The 17,692-nt window shown below is 38.1% G+C and overlaps 1 protein-coding gene across 3 annotated transcripts in view; it reads left to right on the top strand.

Annotated features, from left to right (window-relative positions):
- The window catches only part of SOAT1 (sterol O-acyltransferase 1), a 64,989-nt gene that overhangs the window by 19,833 nt on the left and 27,464 nt on the right, over nucleotides 1–17,692 (top strand). For 2 of the 3 annotated variants that reach the window (XM_008065128.1, XM_021716097.1), the window contains exon 3: nucleotides 8,391–8,449. The exons of the other annotated variant lie outside the window; for it this stretch is intronic. In XM_008065128.1, coding sequence (XP_008063319.1) covers nucleotides 8,391–8,449 — 59 coding nt within the window. The remainder of the gene's footprint in view (nucleotides 1–8,390; nucleotides 8,450–17,692) is intronic. 3 annotated transcript variants of the gene reach the window in all.

Raw genomic sequence — 17,692 nt, 5'->3', positions numbered from 1 at the left:
TTTGCCTGAGCCCGTGGGTTCAAGACCCACCTGGGCAACTTGGTGAGACCTCATCTCTACAGCAAATCAAAAAATTAGCCGGTCGTGGTAGCACGCAGCTGTAGTTCCAGCTACTTGGAAGGCTGAGGCGGAAGGATCGCCGGAGCCCAGCAGGTTGAGGCTGCGGTGGCCGGGAGCGGCCACTGCACTCCAGTCTGGGCGACAGAGTGAGACTCCAACTCAAAAAAAAAAAAATTGTTTCAACAGCTTGGAATATAAAAGATATGTAAACTTCCAAAACAAAAAAAAAGTACGGCTTGAAGTGTATCTGGTCATTGACTATGTGGATGATTTTGGACTAACCTTATAGCTTAAGTTTCCTCATCCAAAACCAAGGATAGCAAATATGAAAGCACTCTTCACTCTGTTCACTTAGGAAATATTTTCTCATTTGTGCTGCCAACTTTTCTGTTCCAGATCCTAACGTATCTTTATAGGTCCCTGCTGTATATCAAGTGAGAATTATCTGTGTGAAATCAGAAATTGTCTCTTGATTTAAAATAAGATAATATGCTGGGCTCAGTGGCTCAGCCTGTAATCCCGCGCCTTTGGGAGGCTGAGGTGAGTGGATTGCCTGAACCTGCGGATTCGAGACCCATCTGGGCAGGCGAGACCTCATCGCTACAATAAATCAAAAAATTAGCCAGGCATGATAGTGTGCACCTGTAATTCCGGCTACTTGGAAGGCTGAGGCGGAAGGATCGCCGGAGCCCAACAGGCGAGGCTGCGGTGGCAGCACTCCAGTCTGGGCGACAGAGTGAGACTCCAACTCAAAAAAAAATAATAATAGATGAAATAAGATAATATGAAGTTGTAAATGTTTAGTGGTAAAAAGGCTAATTCTTTTATTGCATATGTGGACAACCCACACAATTGATACACGTATGGTGATGAAAGAAAAATAAAACAGAGTTACTCTAGTTGAGTAATACAGTTCCTGGATTATTGTGATTATAGGATAGAAATCTGTTCAAAGCTTTAACAAGGTTATAGACCAATTGTGATTTGTATGTCCTTTTTTGAGTTGGAATCTCACTCTATCACCCAGGCTGGAGTGAAGTGGCACGCTCACTCACGGTCACCCCAGCATTGACCTGCTGGGCTCAGGCGATCCTTCTGCTTCAGCCTTCCAAGTAACTGGAACTACAGGTGTGCGTTACCATGCCTGGCTAATTTTTTGTTGTAGAGATGAGGTCTTGTCAAATTGCCTGGGCTGATCTTGAACCTGTGGCTCAGGCAATCCACTCACCTCGGCCTCCCAAAATGCTGTGATTATAGGCTGAGTCAACTTTTTATCTTTTTGATTCAGAGTTTCACTCTGTTGCCCAGTACAATGGCATACTCATAGCCACTGCAGCCTCAACCTGCTAGGCTCAGGCAATCCTTCTGCTTCAGCCTTCTCAGTAGCTAGAACTACAGGCATGTGTCACCACACCCAGCTAATTTTTTGACTTATTTAGAGACAAGATCTCACCTGTTGCCCAGGCTGGTCTTGAACCCATGGGTGGGCTCTCGCCTCTACCTCCCAAAGTGCTGGGATTACAGGCTGTGAGCCTCTGTGGCTGACTACTTTTTCTATACTTTGTAAATATTGGATGTCTTTCGTTTAGTAAATGTAAGTAATACTGCTTTTAAATACCTGTGTGGTATTTCTGTTACAAAGATAACTTGTGATTTATTTAACTTGTTCCTTATTGGTAGACATTTAGGTTGTTTCTACAGTTGCAGTCAGCTGAACAGAGGACATAATTGAAACAGTATCATTGCTTACTTGTGCTAGTATACTCTTAGGATACATTGTTAAAAATGAAATTTCTGCATCAGAGGGTTTTTGCATTTGAAATTTAGATGTTATCAATTTCCTTTCAAAAATGTTGTGCCAGTTTTATACTCCCATCAATACCGGCTTTTTTTTACATTCTTGGCAATATGTCTTACTAATCTTTTAAAAATCTTTGCTGATTTCCTGAATGAAAAACAATGTAATATGTAGCTTAAATTTGTTCTCAAAATTTATGAGTGAGGTGGGGAAGTTTTTTTTGTTTATTGAGATTTATTTATTTATTTATTTATTTATTTATTTATTTATAGTTGGAGTCTCACTCCGTTGCCCAGCCTGGAGAGCAGTGACATGTTCATGGCCATCATAGCCTCAACCTGCTGGGCTCAGGTGATCCTTCCACCTCAGCCACTGCACTCCAGTCTGGGCGATGGAGTGAGACTCCACCTCAAAAAGCAAACAAAAAAACAAAACAAAACAAAGAAATACTCCAAAGCCCAACCATTTTATGGACATGAAAGTGATATTCAGTTGACTCTTCTATATTACTTATGTCTCTTTGTGGAGAACAAAGTGAAACTAGGATGAAGGTATTCTCAGATGTGGCCAGTGAGAGGTTTTTTTTAACTAAAAAATCAGGATTTAAAATGAATTTGAATTTCTGGACAACAAAATTCTGCCAGTCAGTACCTACTCATCAGCTAATTCTGAACTTGCCTGCTTGGGTAGACGAAGCAAACATTGAAAGAACCGAAACTTGAAAATTGGTTATTACTCACTGCCTGGTACTCTTTAGTCATCTTTAGAAGGATATTCACCATAAGTCGGCTGGCCTTGATTCCCTCCCACCTTCTAATGTTGCATGCCTGGGTCAGAAGGCAGGGATTTCTTCAAGCTTGGTTACTTGCAGGATGTATGACAGTGTGCAAGATGTTTAATTTTTTTGTCTTATTTTATTTTAAGAATAGAAATGATGCAACTGTCTTGTTTTTCTCAGTGGGTTGTTATAAAGAATAAATGAGTATGATATGTACTTTATATATATTAGCATTTATATCAAGTTTAGCGAGAATGGGGGTTTAGAAATTTGGAAGTCATGTGACCCCAGAGAGAGAAGAGTTGCAGAAACGCGCTGGGAACGGATAGCTTGTGAGAAAGGAAAGATAGGAAGTGTCAGCCACTTTTGAGGAATATTTTGTATTAAAAGGGAAAGTACAGCCTGCTTGAGTCACAAGAGTTAAGTAAAAGACTGTTGTTTTTAAATATTGTTTCCCACATTTCAATTTTTTAAAAAAATTTTTGCCATTATCTCTGTACCACACCTTATTATGTAACCTTTCAAAAAACTCAAAAAAATTATTCTCATTCTAAGCAATAAATTCTATTAAATCATAGGTTTGATGTAGTCACTTTTTAAAAAGCATTAAACATATAACATTTGACAAATAATTGTTAGTAGAACATCAGAGTGTCTCTGAGTGTAAATGTGGACAATAGAAATGACTCAGTGGGTTAAACTTTTTGAATACTTTCTTGAAGGATATGGGAAAGATCAAGACAAGAGTTTGAAGGGTTAGTCTTGAAAAAGAGAGAGGCTACCCCTTACTCAGACACAGGCATGTTGGAGAAGATTAAAGACTGAAAATTAAGAAAGAAGGCATTTGAGCATTTGGTACTAAAAGTGAACAACTAAATGTTGCTTGGTAGAACCAGGACTTGAAAATGGAAAAGGTTTCAAACTACTGTTGTGAGGAATGCTATAGAAATTCATCAAGAGGCAAAGACAGACATTGCATTTTTTTCATTGCAGGCCTTGTTGAGACTTGACAGCATCGGTTTATTATTTTTTTCTTTGAGACAGGATCTCTGTTATCTGGGCCTTGTTGAGACTTGACAGCATCAGTTTATTCTTATTTATTGGAGACAAGGTCTTACTCTGTCACTTGGACCTTGTTGAGACTTGGCAGCATCAGTTTATTTTTAGTTAATTAATTAATTATTGGAGATGGTCTCACTCTGTCACCCAGGCTGGAATGCACTGGTGCAATCATAGCTCACTGCAGCTCCAGGGATCCCCCTGCCTCAGCTTCCCAAAGTGCTGGGATTACTGGCATGTGCCACCATGCCTGGCTTGAAACATTTAAAATTACACATGTGATTCACATTATATTTTCATTGGAAATATATCTATAACTAGTAGCTTAGAAAGTAGGTAGAGAAAAGCTGCATTTAGGCAAAAAGTCTGTTAAATACAATGTTGTATAACAAAGAGAACTTGTCACTTAGAGGCATTTGACCCAGGTCAAGTCCTAGAAAACCCAAGTCTTCATGCTGTTTCCTTTGCCTGGAATAATCTTTCTAGCATTTGTTCACCCCCTGCTTCCACATACCTTTTGTGTATTGTAATTTTCTTTTTCTTTTTCTTTTTTGAGTTGGAGTTTCACTCTGTTTCCCAGACTGGAGTGCAGTGGCACACTCACGGCCACCCCAGCATTGACCTGCTGGGCTCCAGCAATCCTTCCACCTCAGCCTTCCTGGTAGCTGAAACTACAGACATGAGCTACCACAACCAGCTAATTTTTGATTTATTGTAGAGATGAGGTCTTGCCAAGTTGCCTGGCCTGGTCCCAAACTCACTGGCTCAGGCAGTCCACTTGCCTCGGCCTCGGCCTCCCAAAGTGCTGGGATTACAGGCTGGGCCTCCAAGCCTGGCTGTAATTTTCTCTGTTGGCATATTTCTCCTGAGATCCTAAAGGGTGGGTTTAGAATACATTCTTAGTGCCCTGCATGACTGGGTCCTCGGTAGGTCTTTACTTAATGAATGAGTATGTCAACTGAATGAATAAATGAGTCACCACTTTAACAATCTTGGGTATTTGTTTTTTTCTTCTGGGTAACTTTGATAGTAGATTTGGTATAGTATTAGAAGTATGGGGTTGATACAGGAAGCAGATTCGGTGCAATGCAGAAGCAACCTAAGCAGAAAGGTACAGTTTCCTAGGACTGTTTCATGTAGGCCTGATTGCTGTCTCAGTTTTCACTTTTGCTAAAGGTATGATAATAGTACAGTTTAATAAATGAACACTCTTACTTGTCCTAAAGATTATGTATGGTACAGTCTCTTAAAAAATAAAGTGGTAAAACATGTAGTAATTTTAGAAAGATTTTCATCAAAACTGGTTAAGATAAGATTCTTTTTAGAGATGTAGTCTTACTCTGTCACCTAGGCTGCAGTGCAGTAGCACAATCATAGCTCACTATAACCTTACACTCGTGGGCTCAAGCAGTCTTCCTGCTTTGGCCTCCAGAGTAGGACTATGGGCCCACGCTACCACACCCTGCTAATATTTTTATTTTTTGGTATAGACTGGGACTTGCTATGCTGACCAGCCTGGTTTTGACCTGTTGGCCTCAAGTGATCCTCCTGCCTCAGCTTCTCAAAGTGCTGGAATTACAGGCATGAGCCACAGTACTGTGTACAGCAACATAAGATTTTTAACACATCAAGGAATAAGTTTTAAACATTCTTGTTAAATGTAGGTATTATAAGTATTAGGTAACATTTGTTCATGAAGATAAATTTTATAAGCCTGATTTCTTGAAAGTCAGAGAGCTAGGAAAAAATAAAATACTAAGTACCTTTCCTTAAGGATTTATTGTTGGATTCTATTAAATTTTAGATAGAAAACAATTGACTCCTAGCTCTAATCAATTAGTGGTATTAGTAAACATAGGCAGACAATTTAGAAATTGTATGACCCTCAGTCCTGGATTATCCGTATTTCCTGGTCGATGTAAAGCATTTCTTTTGAATATTGTATGAACAGTTACTTTGAAGGTGAAGGAAAACGAATTGAATTGACTTTTTAATATATTTGGTCTTCCACTTATTTAATGTCATTTTCAGTAGGGTCTTTAGATACACTAAGAGTGAAAAAAAACTGTTTTCTTACTCCCCCGTCCCTGCCTCTCAAAGCCAGTTTGTAATGATGGCTATTGTTGTGTTTATGGATAGACAGATGAATTTACATTCTTGGGCATAATCTTTGTCATCCTTTGCAGCCTTTTCTGGTTGAGGTATGGTATTTTTCATTATTCTCGGCACATTGGCAAAATACCTTGTTCCTTAAAACTTTCTTTTATTGCATCTTCATGTTCATTCATGTACATCATAAGACTATATATGTATACCATAATAACTTTCTTTTTTATAGTCTGCAGAAATTCCAAGTCAGAACCATCTGTTGTGGTACTATCATCATCCATCTTCAGTGCAGACTTGATTGGCTCCTGTCTCCAATTGGTTGTTTGGTTGAACGTCTATGTATTTTAACCTCTCTAATATTTTCTGTCACTGTTTCTCTGGGCTATATTCTGGGTAATTTCTTTTTATCTATATTTCTAGTACTCTCTTCAGACATGTTTAATCTGCTCTTTAATTTATTCATTGAATTTGAAATTTTTTTTTCTTTTTTAAAATTTTATGTATATATACTCTGACTCGGAAAAAAAAATATATATATATATATATATTTTTTTTTGAGTCGAAGTTTCACTTTGTCACCCAAGCTGGAAGACAGTGGCACACTCACAGCCACAGCAGCCTCAACCTGCTGGGCTCAGTCAATGTTTCCTCCTCAGCCTTCCAAGTACCTGGAACTACAGGCGTGTGCTGCCACACTTGGCTAATTTTCCTTGATTTATTGTTGAGATGAGGTCTTGCCAAATTGCCCAGGCTGGTCTGGAACCCATGGGCTCAGGCAGCCCTCTCACCTCGGCCTCTCAAAGTGCTGGGATTATAGGTGTGAGGCACTGTACCCAGCTGAATTTGAAATTTCAATTGTTTTTTCATTTTCGGAAATCTATTTGGATCTTTTTAGAATCTGCTTGGTTATTTAGTTTCTTGTTCTTTGCTTAGGTTTTCAGATTTCACTTTACTTTCTTTGACATGTTAAACATTCTTATTTTTTTATACCATAGCTAACAATTCTAATATCTTAAGTTTTTCAATACTTGGGTCCCTTGGCTTTTGTTTCTGCTGTTTTTCATTTGTTCTGCCTAATTTTCTAGTGTGTTTTATCACTTTTGACTATGAGCCTCTCCTTTTTTGTTTTTTGTTTTTTGTTTTTTTGAGTCAGAGTCTCACCGTCACCCAGGCTGGAGTGCAGTGGCACGCACACGGCCACTGCAGCTTCAACCTGCAGGGCTTGGGCAATCCTTTCCCCTCAGCCTTCCAAGTAGCTGGACCCACAGGTGCTCGCCACCACACCTGGCTAATTTTTTGATTTGTTGTAGAGACAAGGTCTTGCCAAGTTGCCCAGGATGGTCTCGAACCCATGGGCTCAGACAATCAATCCTCTTGCCTCTGCCTCCCAAGTGCTGGGATTATAGTCGTGAGCCACCACACTCAGCTTCCTTTTTTTGTTTTGTTTTGTTTTTTCTTTAAATTTAGCAGCATTTATTTGAGCAAAGAAAAAAAACATGTTTCAGGCAGCCTCGGAACCAGAATACATTCAAACAACTCTAGCCTGCAGTGTGATCAGGCAGTATTTATGGACAGGAAATATGAGACACAAAAATAGCTTAATTGGTTAAAAGACAGGGGACTCCAGCTCAGGCTGCAATGGCTGCTGCAATGCTGGACTGAAAGTATCTCCTAGCACTGCAATTTATCAAGTGCTTTGGGACCATACTGGTGATCTTGAACTTCTTTTTCTTGGAACTTTATCAGCTGGAATTCTTTAAGACCTTGGTTGATATGGTAATCTTTCTGGGAGGCATTGTATTTGCATCTCCTGGTAACCTGGGGACATAGCCTGCATTTGCTTTAAAATAAATTCACCTCTTAAGGTTTTTCAGACCTCAGGGATAGTGTGAATTTAGATTGCAAACTTTAGTGTGGGGCTGATGAATTCTTGGGGTTAATTTCTTCTCTCTGAACAGCATCAAGTAGAGACAGACACATTTCCTTACTATTTCCTTCTGTTGTGGTTTCCATCTTGTACACTGTAAGGATGTAGCCTAAGGGATCCCTAGCTTTATATAGAGGTATCCTATTAGACTTTCATTTTGAGCAGGCCCCACACCTCACCATTCTATAAAGTTCTGCAACCTGTACCCTGCTCTGTAAAAACAGCATACCCTGTGTACGTTGCCAGCGTAGAAACTCAAGGTTTCAGGGGTTTGGAAAGAATTCTTTTGCATTTGTGGATTTGTACCAGTTTGGCAATAAGTTTTAAAAGTTCTTTAGTTTGTAATATTTTACCAAGCATCTTAGTAGTCTCAATTACAGGATCTCATTAGGAAATCTGATTTTTCATATATCACAATTGGATTTATAGCATTGCATGATTAACATAGTTATAATTACTGTGTGCATATTTAGTAGTTTTGTTAGTATTTTTAAGTATAAAGTTTCTTCTATTTATATTACCATGCTGCCCATTTGTGGTTATACAGTAGTTTACACAGTTATCATTGTATTTGCTTGTTTTTCAACTTCATGATTTAAATAGTGCTGCTAGGTAGCTATATCCATCAACTTAAAAGTTATATTTTTTTCCTCCCTTAGGTCGAATTGACATAAAACAGTTGATAGCAAAGAAGATACAATTGACAGCAGAAGCAGAGGCAAGTAACTCCTTCCAGAAACAAAAATGTAGAGTTTTAGATAGAGTTTTGTTCATTAGCATTTTTAATGCTAAGTTGCTTAGAGAATTGCTTAAGCAATTCCTCATTTGATGTTATCCTGTTGTGGAAGAGGTCTGCCACTGTGTTGTCTTGCATAAGAACTCAGATTGCCTTTTTATTTCCCATCCCATCTGTCATTGTCATTTTCTGGCTCTTAGCAGCAAATCTTGGTTTTAGGGAACCATGTTAATAGTTGATGTAGTAGAATGTCTGCATGAGTGCTTTATGGAAGTATCTGTCCTGGTTCATAATAAATCTAGGACTCCAATAAATGTTGACTCAATGTAGAAGTAGGTCCCTGTCAGGGAAGTAGAAATAACTCAGACAACAATGTATAGTCATTTCAAACGGGGACAGACAGTTCTACAAATCAGAATTCAGAATTGTCCTCAGGAAATTTTGGAGGGCAAAGAACACTTTTAAAAAAAATTGCAATACAATACTGTGTATGAGTTGAGCTGGAAAACTCCCGTTTTCCCAATGAGAAGATCACTTCCAAAATTTATTGACCAGCTTGAATTATAAACATCCAGTAATGTGGATGAAATAGCCCCATTTTGTTTCTTAACTTAGTTCCGTGTATATATATGGTGCACATATGCGTTTATAGGATAAATCTAGAAATATTTTATAATATTTCATAAAATGACATATGCCAGATTGTTTATATTCACTTTGATATCAGTGTCTTTGCTACTGTCAGAGCTAGTTTTTCAGTTGTCTTTCAAGGCCAGGGGCATATCATTTTTACTTTCATCTAATCTGTTGGAAATACAGTACTATTTGAAGCCAAGGTTGATGCTGTCATTAGAAAATTTACTATAAGAACTTATTTACTCAACATTACGGGATCCTCTTCATCATTCTGTAGGTATTGTGATGTCTACAGTGTAACCCCTACTATATTACTTTATAAAGTGGTATTCAAAAGGTATGTTCATAAAACTTGAAAGCTATGAGTTTAAACTGTTTAATGGGGTGCTAGATTTTATTTATCTCTTTTTCCTGATTTTGTTACCTGTGTAAGCCTCTAAAACTGCAGTGATTAAAGAAAGTATTTCTGGTGAATGTCTTTTCCAGTTAGTATTCTGTCGCTTCATTATAAGAAACCATTTAAAGGACTTATCAGGCAACTTCTGCTTATCTGAGTGCCAATTTATACTTTTGTCTTAGAAAATAAAAATATGTAATATATAGACACATGCTAATTCTAAGCTCTTATTCTTGCAAATTTAGTGACTGAAGTAAATAATTTCTGTTCTTATGGCTTAGTAGTGTGTTTCTGACCTGTCTTATGACTCTATATGGGCAGGACACCTGGGTTTGTCTTTTCATTCCTTTTCCAATTCCCCTTCTGTCTTCTTTTGCCTCTTTTTTTAAAAAAAGAACACAAAGTTCTTTTTGTGAGGGAAGTTTCAAATAGGTGAAACTTATCATTGTTCTGTATTTTAAAAATCTATGCTGGGTGTGGTGACTCCTGCCTGTAATCCCAGCACTTTGGGAGGCTGAGGCAGAAGGATCTCTTGAGCACAGGAGATAGAGGCTGTGGTGAACTATGATTGTGCCACTGTACTCCAGCCTATCCAGCCTGGGCATCAGAGTGAGACCCCAACTCAAAAAAAAAATGTAAAAATGAAACTCTAGAGTAGGAGTGGGCCTTTTTCCTATATAGAATCACAAACCCAAAGGGAAAGGGGAATGTGGAGTGTGAAGTAGAGGTTTTGGGGAGAAAGGAGTAGAAGAGGTGATGGGGGTTGGGGGGAATGGGGGAATGACTAGAGAATCTAAGTTAAAAATTTTTTAAAAGAATATTCTACTTATCTACTTTATAAATCAGTGAATAAAATTATCAAATTCTTTAGCTTGGTCAGTTAGGATTAGGAGAAAGAAATGAATGAAACAAAAGTCTTCTCTTAGTTCGGAGAGAGGTATACTATACATTGATTTAGCTAGTATTATTTCTTTTTTTTTTTGAGTTGGAGTCTCACTCTGTTGCCCAGACTGGAGTGCTGTGGCCGCTCCCGGCCACCGCATCCTCTACCTGCTGGGCTCCGGTGATCCTTCCACCTCAGCCTTCCGAGTAGCCAGAATTACAGGCATGCGCTACCACGCCCGGCTGATTTTTGATTTACTGTAGAGATGAGGTCTCGCTGCCCAGGCGAGTCTTGAACCCGCAGGCTCAGGCAATCCACTCACCTCAGCCTCCCAAAGGCGCGGGATTACAGGCTGAGCCACCAAACCTGGCTTAGTTTTATTTCTTACATAGATCATGCAAGTAGTGTGAGGGCTACAGAGTTGCACAAGACTTGTTCCCTGATGTTAGGGGAGGTTTTGGCCTGATCAAAGGTATGGAGGTAGAAAACTTACACGGTACATGGGGTATCTTAGAAGTGGTACTTTATGAGTGTTTGCACCCCTATTGGGGTACAATGGAAAGAAGAATACAGTTAGAAAATTGGGGCTGGAGTATAAAACATTTTTTTTCTATCTTTATGCCCTTGTCATATAGCTCTTTCTACCTGAACTTCCTCTAACTTCCTATTTTCACCAATCAAAATATTGTATATTCCTCAAATTCTTGCTCAAATCCTGTTGCTTCTAGTTTTCTGAACATTCCAGCCTGAAAGGATGTAGTCAGGCACGCCAGTAATCCCAGCACTTTGGGAGATGGAGGTGAGAGGATTGCCTCAGCCCATGGGTTGAGGACCAGCCTGGACAACTTGACGAGACCTCGTCTCTACAATAAGTCAAAAAATTAACCAGTCATGGTGGCGGACACGTGTGTTCCCAGCTACTTGGACAGCTGAGGTGAAAGGATCGTCTGATCCTAGCAGATTGAGGCTGCAATGGCTGTGAGTGTGTTTTTCATTTGAAAATGAATGTCACTCCAGCCTGGGTGACAGTGAGACTCTGACTCAAAAAGAAAAAAGGAAAAGAATCCTCTCTACTATACACTTAATATATACCTTCTAGTTATTGAACAGTGCTTTGTTCTGAATAAATCACCAATATCATTTTGTTTGACTTAGAAGAGTTTTAGTTGTCAATTATTTGATGTCATTCTAATGATTGAATATTTTACCATTGTTTTAATTGAAATGCTTTTGAGCAGGATATATTAGGACTGCTATTCTGACGTCAAATTTAGGATGACATATAATGGGAGTTTGGAGTGAATGAAACTAGATAGGAAGCTATTGTAATATTTTAGTATCTTACATTAAGTAAACAGATGAGCAAGTGGGAGAAAGGAACTATATTTAAAGGACCTATTATGGACCAAGCTTTATACTAGGTGCTTTATATGCACAATCTTATTTACTGAAATCATCTCATTTATAAGCGATCTCTAGCTGGTTACATTTTTTATTGTTGCTTTGCTTTGTTGGCTGACATTTACTAACATGAAATGACTTCAGATGACTGGTATGTGAACCTTGTTCAGAGCCATGAAATTTGTTTGTTCTTTGACATACTACTTCCTTTTTTCTTGTGAATTTTTTTTTTTGAGTTGGAGTTTCACTCCGTCGCCCAGATTGGAGTGCAGTGGCGGCTCCTGGCCACCGCGGCCTTGACCCACTGGGCTCTGGCGATCCTTTCGCCTCAGCTTTCCAAGTAGCCAGAATTACAGGTGCGCACGACCACGCCCGGCTGATTTTTGATTTATTGTAGAGATGAGGTCTCACTGCCCAGGCGGGTCTCGAACCCGTGGGCTCAGGCAATCCACTCACCTCAGCCTCCCAAAGGCGAGGGATTACAGGCTGAGCCACCGAGCCCAGCTTCTTGTGGATTTTTAAAAGTAATTTTTTAAACTGGAAGTCAGAAATCTTTCTGTTCATTTGTAATTTGGTGTCATGTTCCAACCTAGTTGTCACTTCATCTTCTCCTAATCTTTAAAGTGAGAACATTAGCTGTCTTCAGGGTCCCCTTTAACTTTTCTGGTTTATGTCAAAATTGTATAACTAACCAAAGCTTTTGCTCAGAATTCACCATTTCGTATAGTAAAGATAATAGATAGTCCATAAATCTTCCTGGGCAGAACTTTCAGCTCCACAGAAGTAGAGTTGTCAGTTAAAAAACAGTATGTTTAGTTGAATTTGAATTTTAGATGAACACTGGATACTTTTTTAGTCATCATGCAATATCTGAGATAGACTAAAAAAGTTGTTTATCTGAAATTTAAATTACCCAGGTGTCCTTTTTTTTTTTTATTTGCAACCCAAAGAACTCCACAACAAGTTAGAATATAGACAGATGAGCTCATATTAATGAAAGGTGTGAAGAAAATTATCAAGAACTGAGCAGGCTCTTTAGTCTAAAGAATTGAGGATTGAGAGAGGTAATGATATTAGTGGGTTGAAATCAGTGGTTTAAACTGACAAAATCTCTTAAGGTAAGTTCCAAGTCTAACATGCTTGTTATAACAAAGTTTTACGTACGTGCTTCCTATCTAGTGCTTGTGTGAGGTCATACAAGATTGTGTAACCCTGAGTCTTGCCCTTTTGAAATCTTTAGAATTGTGTTGTAACAGGACTTAAAAGATCTTGGAACAGACCAGGGGAAATTCAAATGATTTAAGTCCCAACCAACTTACAGTAGTAGATAAATTAGCTTTGTTTTAACATTGTGTTAAACTATTTCTTTTGGTTGCAAATAAGAAAAGCCTACTTTGGCTTATTTAAGCATAAAGAATGTGTTAGAAATAGCATCTCATAGAATCCTAGGAGAAGTCAAACATTTATGCTTTGGAAAGAATAAAGATTTTAGTAGGAAGAGTTTCAGTACTTCTGAATATTTCAGTTAATAAAGTTTCCACTCACTCTCTTTCAAAGGTCAGAACTTTAGATTTATAGGAGAGAGAATTGTATTTTGAACAGAGGGTCAAGGCCATCTAGATGCCTGTCCTTGCCTTTGAGGACAGTTTCCAGAGAAAAGTGAATATGTTGAGATAGGCAAAGGGAGTGTCTTCACTATCAATATTTGTAGAACTTTTATTAATGTATATACAGTATTATAGAGGGAATGTTACGTCTACTGTGAATATTGAAGATATGAAAAATTACTTTCTGTTTCTTAAAAATGCATATTTGTTGTAACATATTCTGTTGGCTTTTTTATAGCATTTCAAGTATTGTTTTTCACATCAGTACCTTATGTTGTTGCCCAGCCATTAAATGATCTAGCTGTAATGAGTAAGTCTCAGGTGGCATGTCTGAGAGTTTTTCTCCATGTTTTATCACTTGTTCAAGTAACTCCTTCTAAAAAAGTGTTTGGACAGTACTGATTTATTGATTTATTGGCAGACAGCTGGAGAGACAGGTTTGAGTATTTTCTGTCTAGAAATGCTTTTATTATTGTATAAGTTAGGATTAGATTTTGCTGTAATATTAAATATAAAAATAATAGGGGCTTATATTTGCTGGTCAAATTTGTATCTTATTTTGGCTATGCGAGTGTGACTACATTCTTCTGATACTTTCCTTTTTACCTTTTCTCATCTTATTTAAATGCATGGGTGTATGACTCACTGGTCTAATTTGGTGAATTTTGGAAAAGCCTAGTTTATTATTCTTTATGATTTCATCACTTACAAAAGGTAGGAAGGTACCTGCCCTGTTGCTCTTGTAGCAATGTTTAGCAGTTCAGTTTCATGAATAACTACTTGATTCCTTTGTCAGGTACTATGTTAGGTGCTGGGTTTTGTTTTGTTTTGTTTGGAGTCAAGGTCTTACTCTATCATCTAGGCTGACATGCAGTGGCACCATCATAACTCATCATAGCCTTGACCTCCTGGGCTTAGGTGAGCCTTTCACCTCACTCTCTTGAGTAGCTGGGAGTACAGGCATATGCCACCACACCCAGCTAATTTTTTAATTTTTCTGTAGAGACAAGGTCTCACTGTGTTGCACAGACTCCTCTCTAACTCCTGGGCTCAAGGAGTTCTCCTGCCTTGGCTTTCCAAAGTGCTGAGATTACAGATGTGAGCCACTGTCCCCAGCTAGGTGCTGGGATTTTAAAGAAGTTGTGTTTTCACTCTGCATCCTAGCTGAGAACACTGTGTATAAAATGGATGAGCAAGAGGAATGATGACTGACTTAAGTACCTTAAAAATGTTCTTTGAAGATTGTAAAGTGATATCAATGTAAGTTGGTATTTGTGATTAGCATAAATTTAGAGTTGTTAAAGACCTTACAGGTGATAATTACTCTATCACCCTATAGATGAGAGTCCACTTTTAAACTAAAATCAACTGATGGTAATTAAATCATCATTGATTGAGAACACTTTTTCATATATTCTATCTAATATCTCTGAAAATACACTGATAAAGCACTGTGCTGTGTAGTGTAGTTCAGTTGGCAGCTTTTTTCTTTGCCACTCAAAAATCAGTGGCCTCTTAGCTTAGAGAAAATACATTCTTTAAAAAAAAAAAAGTCACAAATCTGTTGGCTGCTGTATGTCTTCTTTTGAGAAGTGTCTATTCATGTATTTTGCCCACTTCTTAATGGGGCTGTTTGTTTTTTTCCTTTCGGCACATTTGAGTTCCTTATAGATCCTGGATGGTAGGCCTTTGTCAGATATACAGTTGGCAAATATTTTTTCCCATTCTGTGGGCTGTCACCTTGCTCTATTAATCATTTCTTTTGCTTTGCAGAAACTTGCCAGTTTGATGAGGTCCCACTGTCTATCTTATCTCTTATGGTATGGGCTCTTGGGGTTTTGATCAGGAATTGGTTGCCAGTTCCAATTTCCATAAGGGAGTCTCCTGCATTTTCTAAGATTTTTATAGTTTGAGGTTTTACATTTAGGTCTTTGATCCATTTAGAGTTAATTTTTGTGTATGGTTGTAGGTAGGGGTCCTGTTTCAATCTTCTGCATGTGATCAACCGGTTTTCCCAGCACCATTTACTGAATAGGTTCTTCTCTCCCCCGTGGTTATTGTTGGAGGCTTTGTCAAAGATGAGTTGGTTGAGAAATTGAGGCTTTGCTTCCAGAATCTCTATCCTGTTCCATTGGTCCATATGCCTGTTCTTATACCGATACCAGACTTTTTTTTTTTTTTTAAGCAGGATTTATTGAGAGGACAGAAAAGCTCCCACAGAGGGAGGGGACCCGAAGGAGTTGCCCAGGCTGTTTTGATTATTGTAACCTTATAGTAAAGTTTGAAGTCAGGAAGTGTGATACCTCCTGCATTGTTTCTTTTGCTAAGAATTGTTTGGCTATTCGTGGTTTTTTATGTGTCCATATGAATTTCTGTATTGTCATTTCCAGGTCTGAGAGGAATGAGGTTGGTAATTTAATGGGTAGTGTATTCAATCTGTAGATTGCCCTTGGTAGGATGGACATCTTAACAATGTTGATTCTTCCTATCCATGAACATGGAATATTTTTCCATTTGTGTCTTCTTGGATATCTTTGAGCAGTGTTTTGTTAAACTACAATATTCTTAATACCACAGTTTTGTCAGTCTAAACTGATACAAAACACTTATCTGCCTTAATCTACTTACGTAGCTCCTTCATCTTCATTTTCAAAATAATATATTTTCTTATTTCTCATCATCTTCACTTACCTTCTTCAAGTTTTTATTAGCCCTTGTTAAAATGCTAGAAAACCAGAAAGTAGTAAAAATACAATCCTAGTATTTAACAAATGATATATCCACACAAGTGACTATCATTAAATCATTTTAAAATCATATTTTCAAAGAATACATAACAAACACAAAATGTTAAGAAAAATATACAAACTGAACATATAAACTGATGCTGATTTTGCTGACATATCTGTGCATGCATATACCTGTGTCTAAAAGAATCTGTGTATATGATGGAAAAGGGAAAGCAAACTACGGGGAGGAAACAAACCTCATGTTATATCCAGGTGGTGGCCATATGGGTGGTGACTGTTTCCTTCTTATGCTGTTTCTCTTACAAATTTCTTACAGTGAGCCTATATTACTTCTATAACCAGAAGAAAAAAAAACTTTATGTAAAAAAATATATTCCTCCTTCTCTTAAAGTGCATGTGGTAGCACAATACTAAAGTATTAACAGATATTTGGCATTTATTTTTTAAAGATGTAGGGTACAATTCAGGATAAGGTATAAAAGTGATCATCATACAGGTAGAGTTTGGGCCTCCCTTTGGTCCCCACTTTGCCTGGCTTGAGATCAGGTACCCTTTTTTTAACGTTTATTCCCCCCTCCCTCCCCTGCCACTGTCCTGCTACTGCCAATCCCTTTCTTACAGTATTTTCAGAGTCTGCTTATGAGTGAGAACATGTGGTTCTCAGTTCTTTGTTTCTGTGATAAATCAGTGAGTATGATAGACTGTAAATCCATCCAAGTTGCTGTGAAGTATGTGTGTGTGTCCTTTATGGCTGTGTAATATTCCATTGTGTATATGTACCACATTTTTTTAACCCAGTCCAGTTTTGATGGGCAATGTGGCTGATTCCATGGTCCATATTTTTGCTATTATGAATATTACTGCAGTAAACGTGTGTGCAGGTATCTTTTTGGTAGAATGACTTGAGTTCCTCCAGGTGTATTCCTAGTAAGGGATTGCTAGATCAAATAGAAGGTCAATTTCTAGTTATTTTAGAAATTGCCACACTGTTTTTCATAGAGGTTGAACTAGTTTGCATTCCCACCAGCAGTGCAGAAACATTCCCATTTCTCAGCATCCTTGCCAGCATCTGTTGTTTTTTGTTTTATTAATAAGGACTTTGGCAGAGTCTCAGTGTACAAAATAAATGTGCAAAAAAGTCACATTTTTATACACCAACAACAGGCAGAGAAACAAAAAAGCACAATCCCATTCACAACTGCCACACAAAAAAATGAAATACCTAGGCATCTTCCTAACCAGAGAAGTGAAAATCTTCTGCAAAGCAAAAGAAACCATCAAGAGAGCAGGGAGACAGTTCACAGAATGGGAAAAAATATTTGCCAACTTTATATCTGACAAAGGCCTAACATCTAGAATCTACAAGAAACTCAAATGTGCTAAAAGAAAAAAAAAACAGCCCCATTCAAAAGTGGGCAAAAGACATGAATAGTCACTTCTGAAAAGAAGATATAGGGGCAACCAACAGACACATGAAAAAGTGCTCAGCCTCACTAATCATCAGAGAAATGCAAATCAAAACCACACTGAGATACCACCTAACCCTAGTAA

The sequence above is a fragment of the Carlito syrichta genome, unplaced genomic scaffold (genome assembly GCF_000164805.1).
Source record: "Carlito syrichta isolate Samal-C Ts95f unplaced genomic scaffold, Tarsius_syrichta-2.0.1 Scaffold308161, whole genome shotgun sequence".
NCBI classification, from domain to species: Eukaryota; Metazoa; Chordata; class Mammalia; order Primates; family Tarsiidae; genus Carlito; species Carlito syrichta.
This window is presented reverse-complemented; position numbering and strand designations above follow the sequence as displayed.